Source organism: Hetaerina americana, unplaced genomic scaffold, assembly GCF_022747635.1.
Source record: "Hetaerina americana unplaced genomic scaffold, ioHetAmer1.1.p SCAF_16, whole genome shotgun sequence".
NCBI classification, from domain to species: Eukaryota; Metazoa; Arthropoda; class Insecta; order Odonata; family Calopterygidae; genus Hetaerina; species Hetaerina americana.
In genome coordinates this window covers 1,634,618-1,650,000 of record NW_027286719.1, presented here as the reverse complement: position 1 = coordinate 1,650,000, position 15,383 = coordinate 1,634,618, and the positions used below count along the sequence as shown (strand labels likewise).

Genomic DNA, 15,383 nt, shown 5'->3' with positions numbered 1-15,383 from the left:
CATTAAGAGAGATTCAACACTTCTGTGGGGGAGAGCAAAGAGACAGGGGATGGGGCCAAAGTTCTCAACCTGAAGAAAGGGAAAGCATGGGAAACATAATGCACACAGTGCTTCTAAGACTAGAGGTTTCACTCCTTACTAACGTCGACAAAACTGCCTTGGAAAGAATCTCCACCAATAACTCTATGAAGTGTGATAAAAAAACAACCAATTATTTCAAATTATATCAAGGACACTTATTGTGGGCAATGGAGACAGTATGATAAATAGCTGCACAAAAAGAAGGCAAACATGAGAATTTAAAAATAAATTACTTTTCCAACCAATTGACATGTCTATTTTGAATGAATCAATCTTTCAGTCTATGACTAGAAGCATGAAGTCACCAAAACATTTTTATGAGCACATTTAATGGAACCTGGTTATAACTCAATTAGGTGTGCAAAAAATAAAGCTTATAAAGATTTTATTTCCAATACAAAAAATAAATAAGAGGCAGCATGGCGAGTTATCAATCACAAAGTTGGCCATGATAATGCAAAAGAAAACCTTCCTTTTACCCCAGACACTGTGAATAATGTTTTCTTAAAAGCTGTTGAAGACAATTGGTTCTCTCAAAGAGTTGATGCTGCCAATATTGGCAACATGCTGCTAAATTAACCTCCAAATAATTTAAATTTTCTTTGGAATTTTTTTCCTCCATTTGATATTATACCAACTTTGAAAAAATTTAAAAAATCCAACAGTAAGGATATAAGGGTATTTATGGTGTCTAATTCCCTAATCAAAGACATTATTGTGTTGATTGCGCAACCATTAGCTATGTTACTCAACTTATGTTTAAAGACAGCAGATTTACCAACAGCTCCAAAATATTCCAAAAAAGTACCTGTCTATACCAAAGGTGATAAAAATGATTTAAATAACTACCGTTCCATTTCCATAGCCTTTTGGTAAAAATTTTTAAGCTATAATGAAAGATCAAGTACGTGATTTTTTATGAGTCAAATAATCTATTTTCCAGATCACAGTATGGCTTTCGATCTGAGAAATCTAAAATTATGGCTGTGGAGTCCTTGTTAATTATGACATTAATACATTTGAAGAGAAGGAATCAGTCTCTGTGGCACTATGTGATCTTAGTAAGGCTTTCGACTGTGTTAATCATTCAATATTACTATCAAAGATAGAATATTATGGTATTAAGGGAATTGCACTGAAACTAATGAAGTCATATTCGGATGATCGCCACCAATTGGTTGAACTTGATGGCTGTCGATCTACAGTTCTTAAAGTACAATGTGGTGTCCCACAGGACTCTGTGCTTGGCCCAGTACTTTTCATCATCATGATTACTGATTTTCCCTGTAACATGAAATCTACAACTCTTTTATATGCTGATGACACCACTTTTGTGCAAAACTGTCAACATCTAGAAGATGCAAAAGTTCGATCTAATGCTACCTAAAGACAGGCTGAGGAATGGTTTCATACAAGTCATTTACATTTAAATACTACAAAAACCCAGCATATTGTATGCAGTCTTAAATAAAAAATAACAAATTGAAACTGCTAAAATACTAGGAATTTATATTGATACAAAACTTAAATGAGAGACCCACATCAGTCAGATCTATAATAAACTAATTAAAGCTGTTTATATGTTAAGAAAGCTCGACTTTCTCATTTCAAATGAGTATCGTTTAACCCTTTACCATGCCTTCTTTCAATGTCATTTGAATTATGGTGTGGATTAATGGGGTTATTCCCACATGTTAAGCAAATTTTGCTATCACAAAAGAGCTATTCGCTCTCTTGCTAATATCTAATATACCACCATGTGATCACTGCAAGCCTATTTTTATTAGGTTGTATTTAGTTTATACATCTTTATGGCTCTGATTTATGAGAAAGTTAATCTAGAAACTTATCAATTAAGATCTAACATCCATAACTACACCACAAGAGATTAAGCAAATCTAAATACTACTTTTTGTAGCTTGTCATCAACTTACAACACATTTAATAATGTGAACATATGACTGAACTATCTGCCTACTCGGTTGAAATTGCACTGTATCCAGAGTTTCAAGAATAGGGTACATTTGTAGTATACTGCACTAGTATAGTATACTTGCTCACCCACTTTACTCATTTGATGAATTCTTTTGTGGCAATCTTCATCACATTTAAGATCTGATGATTATATATTTAGTAATATTTATATTGATGACATTAAATATGGTTGTGTCATTTTTCAAAATGAAAAAGTATTATTATAATGCCCTCCACAAGACGCTGGGCTCTCTAAGCATGAAGAGGTCAACTTTCAGAAATGAGATTGATTCCCTCCTGACTACAGGCAAAACAAATCATTAATGGGCCATAGAAGGGTGGAAGATACAAATAAAATACATTAACTGAGAATGGGAAAAGTCACACTGCGGTGTATGTCAAAGAGGGCTGAGAGTTTCCCATTTCAAAAATCTACCTAAACTGTAGCTATAATTATTCATAAATTCAGAGATAACAGAAAATACATCCTACCCTAAAATATGGCCACTATTTCCAACAAATATTTGGTAACCAAAAATTCCATTGCAACAGATCTTCATGTTGTCTCTGCGATAAACCACATCGGTAACATGGCAAATATTTATATTACAGATAATGTGGCAGTAGGAGAAATTACAGGATACATAAATTCATACTCACAGCCCATTATTATATTCTCAACAGTTTTCAAATTATTAAGCGAGATTTTCCACTCAAAATGACACAGCTAATTTTAAATGTCAAAATAAAGGAAAAACCATTTTTCATTACCTTTTCATAGAAAGCTATTTGCTGAATCAAGAAACTTTTCATGGCTTCATTAATGTCTCTAGCACACTCCCGATGAAAATGGTTAACCTCTGCAAAGAGGGCATAAGAGACCACATCCGTTCGTCTGGAAACTTCAGTCAACTGATTGGGGTCCATTTTGTGATCAATAGCAAGCCTCTCACACTCTTTGCGTTTTTGTAAAGCACTCTTGAAAGGAATAAAGAGAACCCATGACAAATATAAGCACACATTAACCCTATGTGCAAGGTGGTTGGTTAATTTCACATTCAATTAAACACTTATCAGAGAATGTCCTTTCTGATGATATTCTTAGGAGAAGATTATTTAACTCATTGTGGCCGAACTTCCCTTAACAACTTGTGTTAAGCTGGGAGGTACGACCAAAGAGGGTTCAATACAAGTCTTCCAACATTGATTACATTTGCTTTGATCATTGTAACATTATCTTTAAAAAAACTTCATTTTGCTTGACGTTTAATACAAATCCAGAAAAATCACCTTTAATGATAGAAACATCCTTGTTTAGCATGCTATGCAAAGTAAACTGTTTCTTGTGCTTTTACCTTTATTTGTTAGAGCAAAGGTAAAAAATTAAAAGTTAGCAGTTTCAAATTCAAAAAACAAATTTACCTCAAACATAACAGATATTGAATTTTCTATATTTTGCAATTCTGAGTACCTGAGTCCTGTACTATACTTATCTATGAAGGAATGAACTCATTTAAAACATCACATAGATTAAAAAAATATTATGTAAATTTATAAAACAATTTATACCAATATAAGTATGAGCTTAAATAGGAACTGAATGCTATTAGGTGTTTAATTAATTGTCCTGGATTTTTATACTGATGACACCTTGTGCGAAGCATTAACAGGATTTTTAACAGCTTGTCAGGCAACATATGCAAATTATGAATACGAATGAATGCACTTGGCTTGTGAATGATGAGGGGAAGAAAACAAACTTGCACATTCAAAAGGATTTTATCCAGCAAAGCAAATCTAGACATGTCATTTCTCAAAGCAAAGGAAGGCTAGACAAATATTTTCAGAAGCAAACTTTACCACTGAGCTAACTAGGGAAAAAATATTTACAAGTAAGTCACTGAAAATACTTGACACCAAGGTATGTAGATTTTAAAATGCAATGAAGGTAGTAAATCTGTGTAATCAGTGGTAATACACCCACCATAAAATTTTAGATCCGCTCATGGCATGACAATTAACTGATACACAGACTGCTATGAGTGCTCTCATTTTGCTGCTAACTTATGAATATTTGATATGATACATTTCTAATATACTTCATATTTCTTTCTAACAATCATTTGAAAAATAAACTGGATTACTCTGAGAAATATGGCATTTTCTTCCGTAAAACTTTTATCTCTTCACAAAAATGTCAACATGTTTCCTTTTCTAACCCCCAATATTCCCTAGACACCAAAACCTGGCAACACTTCTAAATTAATAAGAAAATTCCTCACTACTCTCCCCGTAGATAATTTACATGGTTTTCAGACTACCCTGTACATATATTTAACCTGAAGCTCCAAAAAAACACTCACCTTATGGAAAGAAAGAATATCTGGAAACGATGATAGCAATCCTTTATAAATGTGAAGAACGTCAGATAATGGTTCCCAATCTGCCTTTGGTTGTTCCTCAAATAATTTTCCAATATCATTGTATGTTTCTCCAGTGACTTTGAGAGCATTGCTTAGTTCATATGTTTCAGCCCCTGCTCACAAAATAATTTCAAACATTGAAGTAATTGAACCACTTTGCTTAACATCTTCAACAAGCATTGAAACAAACTGTCTCCAGTATTTGATGAATGAACTATTACTATTGAAGTCATTTAATCATTCCTTAGGAAATCCAAGAAATGATGATTGTAGTATCAGAAAAGGTTCACATTGATTAATCTGTCATTAGACTGCTGTGAATGTTTCATCTATATCCACCAATCACTTGGTTTAATTTCCACAGTCGATAGATGTAACAAACTTGTTTATTTAGAAAATGGAAAAAAATGATTTCCATGCAGTATTAAACCATTCCATTTTGAGAGGCTTAACAACGAAAGAGATCAAAGCAGAGTTGGCTGAAGTTCATGCCACATCTGCTCCTGTGATTGCAACTGCTAACAATTAGGTGAATGAGTCAAAATGTGGCCGTGCATACACAAATGATGAGTACCATTCAGCCCAAACAATCTTCATCATTTGCGCATTTAATTTCTCTGAAATGATTGTAAATATCCAAGACATGGTTGCGAGTTGCCGACAAATCAAAGTCTGCAAAATAGTTGAAGCCACAGGCATATGACAATGTCAATGTTTTGAATTTTGCACAAAAGAGTGGGTATACAAAATCTCAGCAAAATGGGTGTTGCTTTTGCACTCAGTGGATAATAAATGCAATCGTGTGGTCAATTAAGAGACTGGTTTGGTGCTACTCTGTTATAATCCTGATCAGTTTCTGAACCAATACATAATTGTGGACTATACATGGACACCTTACTTCAACCCAGAGACAAAGGAGCATTCAAAACAGCAATACATTTATATGTACCCTTCAGCGGGTGAAGAAACTCCGAAGAAGGTGAGTACAGTGAAAATGGTCAACAAGGTGATGGCCATGGTTTTTTTCTAAATGCATGTGAAATTATCTACTTAGATTACTTGCAAAAAGAACAAACGATAAATCACAATAGTATGTGTAGTTATTGCACTGATTGAGTGAAGAAATAAAGAAAAAATATCATTTGGATAAGAAAAAAATTCTTTTCCATCAGGACAATGCATGGGATGCACACCTGTTTTGATCGTGAATATTCTGTAATTAAAGTTCAAATTATTACAACATCCATCATCCACCAAATTTGGCCACAGTGACTATTTCTTATTTTCAAACTTGAAAAAAAGGCTCAGCGGAAAATGATTCATGTTGAACGAGGAGGTCATTTGGACTATTTGGATTCAAGGCCTAAGGACTTATCTAACAACCAACATACTTCAATACTATGGCATACAGAACACGAAAACTGATGATAAAAAGTAAAATTTCGGGTTCTTACCGTTGAAGCAGGAAAGAAAGACTGATATATGATAATATGATCTGTTCAGTAGCAATCAATTGACTTATCCATAGGAATGAGAGTATACTCATTTTTAATGGGTCAGGCTTCTCTCAGAAGTGGTAGTAATTAGATTATTAAGGCATTCTGATGGCTCAAATTGTATCAGATATATTCATTACACTGCTACCTCAAGTCCATGCCAAATATGAAATGTTTGCTGTTACTGTGTATGCATTGCTCTCCAAGAGGAGACTCTTGCTGTTGATTCAATTACATGAGTATATCTCCCCTTGCACTCATAATATTAATAGACACCCCATGGGCAATTCAAGATTTACCCATTGGGCATTGATACAAATTTAAAGTTTGAAAAATATGCAAAAATCATTGATTTTTTTTTCTCACTTCAAAATCCATTTCTCAGAGCATTCCTGCTAACAACAGGTTGAAAATTATGATCACGTTATTCTAAAATTCATATATTAAAATGTTTGGATACATACATGAATAGAATATTATAATTCTCTCTGAATGAAACAGTTTAATATTGCAGGATTATTTTAGCTACGAGGTGAAAATTCTCAAGCATGCTAGTCGTGTAGAAAACTGAGGGTATGGTAAAAATCAGTCAAAACAACAATTAGACATTCAAAAACAAGAAAAAAATAAGAACAATCTCCATAGTATAAACTGATACTAAAAATAAAAATATCTCAATGATGTTTGGTGAAAATAGAATATGCTAGTTGGTAGATATACTAATGAGGTTACATTTATGAATATTTTCATTTTTGTTAGTATATATGAGTCATTTCTCCCATAAAGCTTTTAGTAGAGGCAAAATAAATTTTTGGTCTCACACACAGAAATCTGAAACCATCATAAGAAGAAGAATTATTCAGGAAATTGAGAAGGCTCAATGCTGGGCAGCCTATTTTGTTAAACGTGTTAATTATAAAACAAAAAGAATCACTGAAATGCTTCTGGTTTTGGGTTGGGAATCATTGGAAGAAAGATGATTCAATGCTAGGTTTAATTTAATAAATTCAGATCCGCATGTTACAGCGCTCAGGCCTCGCAAATTATTTGCCCTCCAACAAACATTGGTCGCTTGGATCATGTATATAAAATTTGGGAAATAGAGGCCAGAACTAGCGGACTCGAGGACTCCTCCATTCCACAGACAATATGGGATAGCAACTGTAAGGTTATAGATAGCCAAAATTCCACATGCCACCCTCAAGTGTCCAGCGAATCATTAGTTCTACTCAAATGCATGCACATTCACTAACCTCCGGTGTTTTGCTGTCAAAACCCATCCCACATTACCGCATGGGAATGCCATTAAAGAATGCAGTGCTCGCTACAATATTGCTTACTCTGCTTTGTTTGTTTTTAAGTTTCCCCTTCCATCCCTTGTCTCTCTCTGTGAGGAAGGGACCCTTCCGCTGCCTACAGCGCTGTGTCACATTCACTACCTGCACCCTTGGGGGCAGAGACCATTGTACGTTGCATACCCATGTGGCAGTGAAATTTCGCAATCTTACTCTTCAAGTTCTAGCTTGCACGTTATTGGATTGAGTTTTACTACATTCTAAGGTTTAATTGTTTGCCAGTAGATAGTATGTGCATTTGCATGCGTGTAAAAGTTAAAAAGATTTTTGCATGAATGTACACGCCACTATGGGTGTAGGTTTGCACAAATATGATGATTTTGCATGGGGTTTTCTTTTTTTTTCAGGTGGTGACCTAACGCCCTTATGGGGTATTATCTGGATGTAGATGAAGAAAGAACCACTGTGGTGAGAGTGGTCTTCTTTGATGCATACTGTGGCTTTAGATGGCATTGACGTTGCTTATGCCATAAGGTATATCGCTACACCCCAAAAACAATTATTATTTTTTTTGTTCCATGCATTAATAAAAATTTTTGGGGCAAAGGGGTAACAATAAACTTCCACTCATTTTTAATTCAAATGTAATTTATGAATCTCCAAGATGCATCAAGCCTCCCCACCACCATCAGCTCATTGCTTCGTCGGGCCTTGAGGGTGGACGGGTGCTAGTTTTATTTCAATATTTTGTGGTCTTCCAAGTCACATGTTTCATATTAACTTGGGCATTCAAAATGAGAAACACACCAAATTCCTCTATTTAATTCAAGAAAGACACAGCTTGGATATTAAGTGGGACAGCACCCACCAGCCACTGCTGGCAATCTCATTTTTTGCAAATGTTATAAAAAGAAGACTATTCCCAGAAAAACAGTGGAATACCCATGACCATTAACTACATGGAAGCAATACAAATCACTTAAAACTATATTTGAATAATTTACGACAAAATACAGGGTGAGAGGTGAGGAAATTCTGAGAGGACAAGAATTTTCAACCTTCAGTTATTGATCAAAGTTTGAAGCCTCTAGAGATGTGTCTATCTTTGTATTTTAATGAGTGAAAGAAAATGATTTCATGCTTAGAAGAATAAAATCTTAATGTTAATGCAATGCCTTTCTTCATTCATTAACAGATCAAAGACATCAAATATTGAATAACAGTGGTACAAAGTGGCCATTAAAACAGATGAGCTGAATAAATTAGACACATTTTGGACCTACCTGCTGAATCATCAAACCTGGTTGCATTAGATATTGTTATAAAGGATTGGCCTACTCTCTGAAATTCTCTTTTATAAGGCCCTTGATGCTTCTTAGCTTGGTCAACAGCCGTGGCCATTAGATTTTTTACAGACAGATCCATTTCATGAACATATCTCTGGAACCCATCAGCTCTGTGCTCTCTGCAATTAGAAATGAAGAGCAATAGTGTAGGAATCCAAAAGAAATCAAGCATAAATAAACGGAAGTATGATCTGTACATACTAATCCAAATTATTTTCTAACATCATATAATTAAAAATAGAAGAGGGATCACACCATCTGGGGCCAATCAAAACTCTCATATTTTATAAACAAGAGTTCTTGAATTAAAACATATTAACTAAATAAATCTAACCAATTAAACCAAATAAATTTTAATTTAAAAAATCTTCAGTCTTTTATGTCAAAATTTATCACTACTTCTTTATTTCTGCAACAAGTCTGTTACTTGTCACTCCCGAGAAAGGCACTTCTGAATCTCCCAAAAGAGGACAATCTCCCAACCCAAGCCTGCAACTTGTTTTCTCCCAAGATAGGAGAAAAAATGACTTTCTCTGGTAGAAACTGAGTCTCCCAGCCAAAGTCTATAACTTGCAAAGGAACTACTGTGAGACTCTGATGAGAGAATCTATCACTTGATCCTTAGATGGGGGTCCTTAAAGTTTTCTCCTAGGAGAAAATGCATATATCTACAGTGATTTAACTATTCCTTCTGAAATTTTGAGCCACAATATGGACCTGTGAGATTAATTTTCTCATTTTAGGAGCAGTTAGATGAAAGCAATAATGCAAGATTCAGCCGAGGAATTTATGATACCTCTCAAATATTTTTTCTTGGATTACCATATCCCTATATTACCCATTACAATGGTACAGTGTTTTGGTTTCATGCCTAACTTCAACCTGTCTGTTTGTTTATGATTGTAGAATTTCCATTTCACATAAACAATAATTATAATTTATGAGTTGAGCAGGAAGTAGTTGACGGGTTTGCTAAAATGTTGCAAACAAATAATAATCATAACACCTATGCTGCAAATGAGCAGGGTTTCAGCTAATGTCAATTATGTAGGTACTTTTACTTTAAAAATTGTTGTTCTTTCGGTAACCTTGGCTCCATGCAAACATTTTTTTTGAGGAAATTTACACCTTTGTGCATGCATTAAAAAACTATTTGCCTAAGTAAAATTGATGTAGTTTGCTTTCAGCCGTGGTGCTTTTATAGGCGTCAACCTAATTCCTTCCTCCTTAGAGGTAAAGTCAAAGTCAAACACTATTGGACTATGCAAAGGTAACTTCTTCTATTGAACTTTGAAAACATTCAAAAGAACCCTGAAAATCCTCACCATAAATACTTAAATCTGAAGCAGTGAATAAATAATAGTATTTTATTGCTCCAGGTTAGTAGCTTATTGATTTTTGCCGCCAAAATTGTCTATAAAAATCATGATAATGCTGCATTAGACTATAGTACCACACCAGAGATTTATTCACATACATCATTGACTGTAGTTACTACTAAGAATCTGAGTTTCAAACATTCATGTAATTCTACTAAAAACATGCTTGTAGAATTATTATTTTTAAATGATTGTGTTTTGCATAAAAATTGCACTGATATTAATTACTTACTATATTATGCATAATGTATCTTTCCATTCATAAAATATTCATGCATTAAAAATTGTAATATGTTGACATAAACCATGCTTAGGAAAAGGGCGATCGGGATGGTGCAGTGGCTAATGTACAGGCTTCCCACCGAGAGGGCTCGGGTTTGAATCCTGGAGGCAGCAGATATTTTTCAGTGAAATCCCAATCCCTATTTGAGGTGCTTTGTGGAGAGCACTTCGAGTGACTATGACGTCTATCAAATGGGACGTTAAACTGCATACCCCTTGGTGCCTTTTGACAAGAATAGGCTAATGCCAACGTCAGGTTTCTCTCCACCCTTCCTATATACCGTCACTAATCGCACAAATGACCTTAGCTGTCGGTAGCCTCCCCTAAAACTACTACTACTAGGAAAAGACTTTGTTTAGTCTAGGAGTTCGGTAAGAATCAGAAGTTTTACTAGAGTTATTTGTTAAAATAAGTTGTAGCAGGTTAACTAGTTAGGTTGGTGTGAGTTTGTATTCAAATGGACAAGAAAGGTTAACTTCCTACATTGTATATAGATATCTGAAGTCTGCTATCTACCCCTTGGAATTCATTTATTTACTAGGCATGTCAGGAAACTGACTAAATTTCTGTAATTACCTCTTCCTGTTGAAAAGAAATGCCGAGTTTCTGCTAAGGATTGCAATAATTTAGGCCAATATGACGTCATGATAATTGAGGATATTGGCCATTCATTAACTCATACATTTTTGCACAGGCACTATCAGTAGATTTCAGGTGCCATTTCTTACAATCAAAAAGCTATAATTCCCTAAATCAATTGTAAAATGCATATACACCTACCATATTGACTTAAATCCCACAACTGCACACACATGAAAAACTATAGGCATTTATCAAATGATGATTTAATAAAAGACTTTCAAACAGTTATTTAATTGAAGCATTACATCCTGTTCATCAGTTCTTCACAATGGCAAATCAAGTTTAAGCATCAGCGAGACATCATCATCCCTCTCATTTTTTACTCAAACATTGCTGTACTTTCAAATTATCAATTCAAAGCCAAAATCAGAACGTGCCTTCCAAAATCCTACTTTTTGGTCAGCCTAAAAAAGTTCACGAAATGCTGACAAATGTATATTGAGCTTAAAGAAGATTATATCGAAAAATAAAAATAAATCTACAAAAAATAATCTCTTTATGATTTTTCCTATTGAATGACCTACGTAGCAGTAATGAGTGAGAAGTGGTAGAAAGAAAAATGGAATACCATTAAGATTCATGCGGCTATTTCGTAGATTTCGAAAAGAAATTTAGTAGAGTTAAGTGGGAATAAATAATGAATGCATTCCAGAAAATAGGAGTAGATGGGAGGGATAGTAGACTTATCCGAAACCTTCACATATTTCAGACTGCTCGGGAGCGAGTGGTTGATGAAGAGTTAAGATATGCAGTGTACATTAAGAGGAGTTAAAAAGTGGTATCTGAATGGGCATATCAAATTTTAACAGTGGAATTGGAAAGGAGAAAATTATCTGTTTGATGGGTACAGCCACTCTTGACGCAGGATTACAAACACAACAGAGTGGAAAGTTCCAGAGCAACCAACAAGATTTTCTGTATCGGTTTGTGACCACAGATGAAACTTGGGTTTGCTACTATACCCCAGAGACAAAACAGCAGTCAAGCCAGGTGAACCGTTGATTCACCACCACCAAAGAAAACGGGCAAACATGGTCGGCCAGAAAGGTAATGCCTTCAGTTTTCTGGGATGAGAAAGGGATTCTGCTGATTAATTATCTTCCCACTGGTCAAACAATTACTGGACAATACTACCCTAACCTCCTGGACCAACTACAGCCAAGGATACACAAAAGAAGGCCAGGTTTGGCAAAGGAAGAAACTCATCTTTCATCAAGGCAATGAATGCCCACACACAAGTTTCATTGCCATGGCAAAAATACATGAACTATGATAGAAATTGCTGCCACACCCGCCTTATTCACCCGATTTGGCTCCATCAGATTTCAAACTCTTCCCCAAGCTCAAAATTTTCCTCAGCAGATGGAGATTCCCTTCAAACAAAGAAGTAACAGCCAAAGTAGACGGGTATTTTGCGGACCTGCTTTTATTTCTATTCCATTCCAAAAACTTTTAAAATCACCCTCGTATTTGAATGTCCGGTACATATGTATTTCTACCTTCTGGACAAAGGTTGCATCTAAAGAATTAAATTTTCTTCCGAGGTGGCTTAAGATAAAGCTGGAGAAACTTAATATGCTTATTGTTAGAATGATGACTGACTTTGAATTTCCCACCTACATCATAAAGGGTAGTAATAATTTGATGACAGCATAACAACTGCAATGTCAGGGACTAGATAATTTGACTTAAATTTCTTTATTCTGAAGTGATATGAGCAAATTCAAACATTTCTTTTTTTCCTATTCAAAACTGAGTTGCACCCATTGGTGTGTCCATTGCAGAGAAGACTGAATAGATACCAAATTTAAAAGAATTATTTAGATTGGAAAGTAATGCCTTTGATCAATAATATAAAGCTTAATACTAATGTTAAGTAATAACTGGGGTCTACTTTTATGAAAATTAGTAAGCAAGACTCTATAACTATTGGATTAATATATTTAGATGACAGTGAAAGGGATCTTTAACATGATAGCTCGTTCTAGTATTCTTGTTATTACATGAAAGGTTCTTTCAAAAGTGACTAGCTCAATTTTTAAGCATCATTTAAGTTACAGTCAAACTGACTGAAACCATTCTTGTTCATGTTCTGCTCTGCATCAGTCGATGCGAAGGAGCTTGCTTATCGATAAATTCCTCTAGTACGCTTTTCGATGCAGCCTTACTTCGATAAGCCCAGACGATGGCTAGTGGTACATATAAAATATGCTCCCATGTGCCTTTTATACAAGCCCACTCATGAGCGTCAGGTGACTCTGGTCCATAACCATATTGATGGGCCAATTCCACCACTCAAAATATAAAAATAAATACTGAATAAGTCAACTCTGTGTATTTTCACGGTACGTTTACTTCCGTACCACCGGTTTGAACAAACATGCAACATTATCAGGTGCAAAACTGTAGTCATACCTAATGATGTTGCCTACGTGTCTAAAATGGTAGTGCCAAAACAAATTTACAGTTAAAATATTCCGAGTTTACTAATTCAGCCAGCATAAATATTCACAGAATTAAGGTTGAAAATACAATTATTGCAGTAACTCTTTGAACAGAGAACTGTTTTAATTCCTCAAATGTGTGAATATTTTGGTAATATTTTCCCTAATTCAGTCACTGCATCAATGACACCGTCCAGATCAATAGGAGAGCTTATTTTCACAAACTTCCTCAATAATGTTACTTTTCCAAAGCATGATGAGGCAGGATCGGGATGTTGCCGTGGCTTCCCACCTAGAGAGCCCGGATTCGAATCCCAGAGGTGGCAAGTATTTTTTCAGTGGTATCCCGATCCTTACTTCAGGTACTTTTTGGAGGGCACTTTGAGAGACTACACCGTCAATCGGATGGGACGTTAAGCTGCAGATCGCTAGGCACCTTTCGTTAAGAGTGGGCTAATGCTAATGCCAGGTTTCTTTCCACCCTTGATCCTTTCCTGTCTATCCCTAATGGCGCAAATGACCTCAGCTGTCGATCGCCTCCCTTAAATACTACTACTACTACTAGCATGATGAGATTATACTCTTGTTGTCTTTGATGAATCAACTATTTTACCAAAACATGTGCCCTAGAGAAGCCGTAGGGGAGCATTGCCTCTAAATTAGCTTTTGGTTTGTTCTGGTTTGCCTATGGCTTGACAATTCTGGAGCCCATTGGTACATAATTCAAAGAAAAAAACTTGAATTTGTTCACTTCTGGAAAAGTTTTAGAATTGATACTTTCAATAGGGTCATACAAGGCTTTCTTGACTCCTGCTTAGACTAGATTCAACTAATCAGATGTGTGGGAACGGAATCAGTCCATTGTTTTGAATGTACGTGGACAATTGGTTGCTACACTCTTATCTCTCCATTGACACTTCTGACTCCAGCTTATGGTGTTTAGTCGTGGTTTCGTACACACACCATCAGTTATGGTCTTCATTGCTTTGGCTTTCAAAACGTTTGCAAAGACACCAGAAAAATTTTCTGCAAAGAATTTACTCTTCTAGTGTCTTGGTGTTCAATTTCATTCCATTCCATTAGTAAGTAACACCAGAAAAACAGTGACTTCACGACAAATTTTAGTCCACAAAATACAGGAGTACCTTGGCTTCTCTCGAAGATCTGATTCAGTGTGTTTGGTTCACACAATTTGAGTCCAGAAACATAACTTTTTGCTCATTACTATCCCATGCTTTCCCAATGTAGGATACAAAGGCTGTGGAAACATCCAAGATAAATCGCTATATCTTGAAACTTATAGGATAACTTCATTTGTTGTGCAACCAGATATACCTTGGGAATAATTTTTCAAGCAGTTATACATTCAACAGGTAATAATGAATGCACTCACATGGGCACTGGGTCAAGAAGTTTTTCTGGACTTTTTAAAGTAAGAAAGAAGTTAGCTCCAACCATTTCATCTTTCTCTGCTTTCCTCTTGCCAGCCTTCCACATTTTTTCATCTGTGCATGTGATGAAATGCTGCCAAACCCAGCACTGCGAGAGTACTGGATGTTTACAGACATAATCAACAAATGCTTGAAGTTGTACTCGACGATGTTCAATAAACATTTCTTCATATCTCCCTGGAAAGAGAAGAACATGCAATTATTGCTAGGCAGTCATTCATCCATAGTATTTTATATCATATTATTTCAGTCCAATGATAGATTTTAATTATCAACTATGCATTAGTAAATATATAAAATGAAACTCTGCATACCTGAAATCTGCTTATCAGGTAAGGGAGGGATGGGAATGGGGGAGAACTTGTCCTCCAGTCTCTCATGCAGCCAATCAAAATGCTTATATCTTCTGGAGACTTGTATGTTATTGAACTAGAAAATATAACAAACAGTTACACTAACTGTTATTCTAATTAACTGCCTTCACTTAACATCGAATCTTTACAGCGGTGCCTTGCTATGTGTACTAATATGTACAGGGTGCGGTGCATAAATCCGGACAAGCACGCGTT

At 35.4% G+C, this 15,383-nt stretch overlaps 1 protein-coding gene across 1 annotated transcript in view; it reads right to left on the bottom strand.

The window, feature by feature from the left end:
- Positions 1-15,383, bottom strand: part of SH3PX1 (sorting nexin 33-like protein SH3PX1) — a 38,439-nt gene that overhangs the window by 2,625 nt on the left and 20,431 nt on the right. The window contains exons 7-11 of the mRNA XM_071584126.1: positions 15,129-15,243; positions 14,757-14,991; positions 8,553-8,734; positions 4,419-4,591; positions 2,827-3,033 (exon numbers count right to left, since the gene is read on the bottom strand). Coding sequence (XP_071440227.1) covers positions 2,827-3,033; positions 4,419-4,591; positions 8,553-8,734; positions 14,757-14,991; positions 15,129-15,243 — 912 coding nt within the window. The remainder of the gene's footprint in view (positions 1-2,826; positions 3,034-4,418; positions 4,592-8,552; positions 8,735-14,756; positions 14,992-15,128; positions 15,244-15,383) is intronic.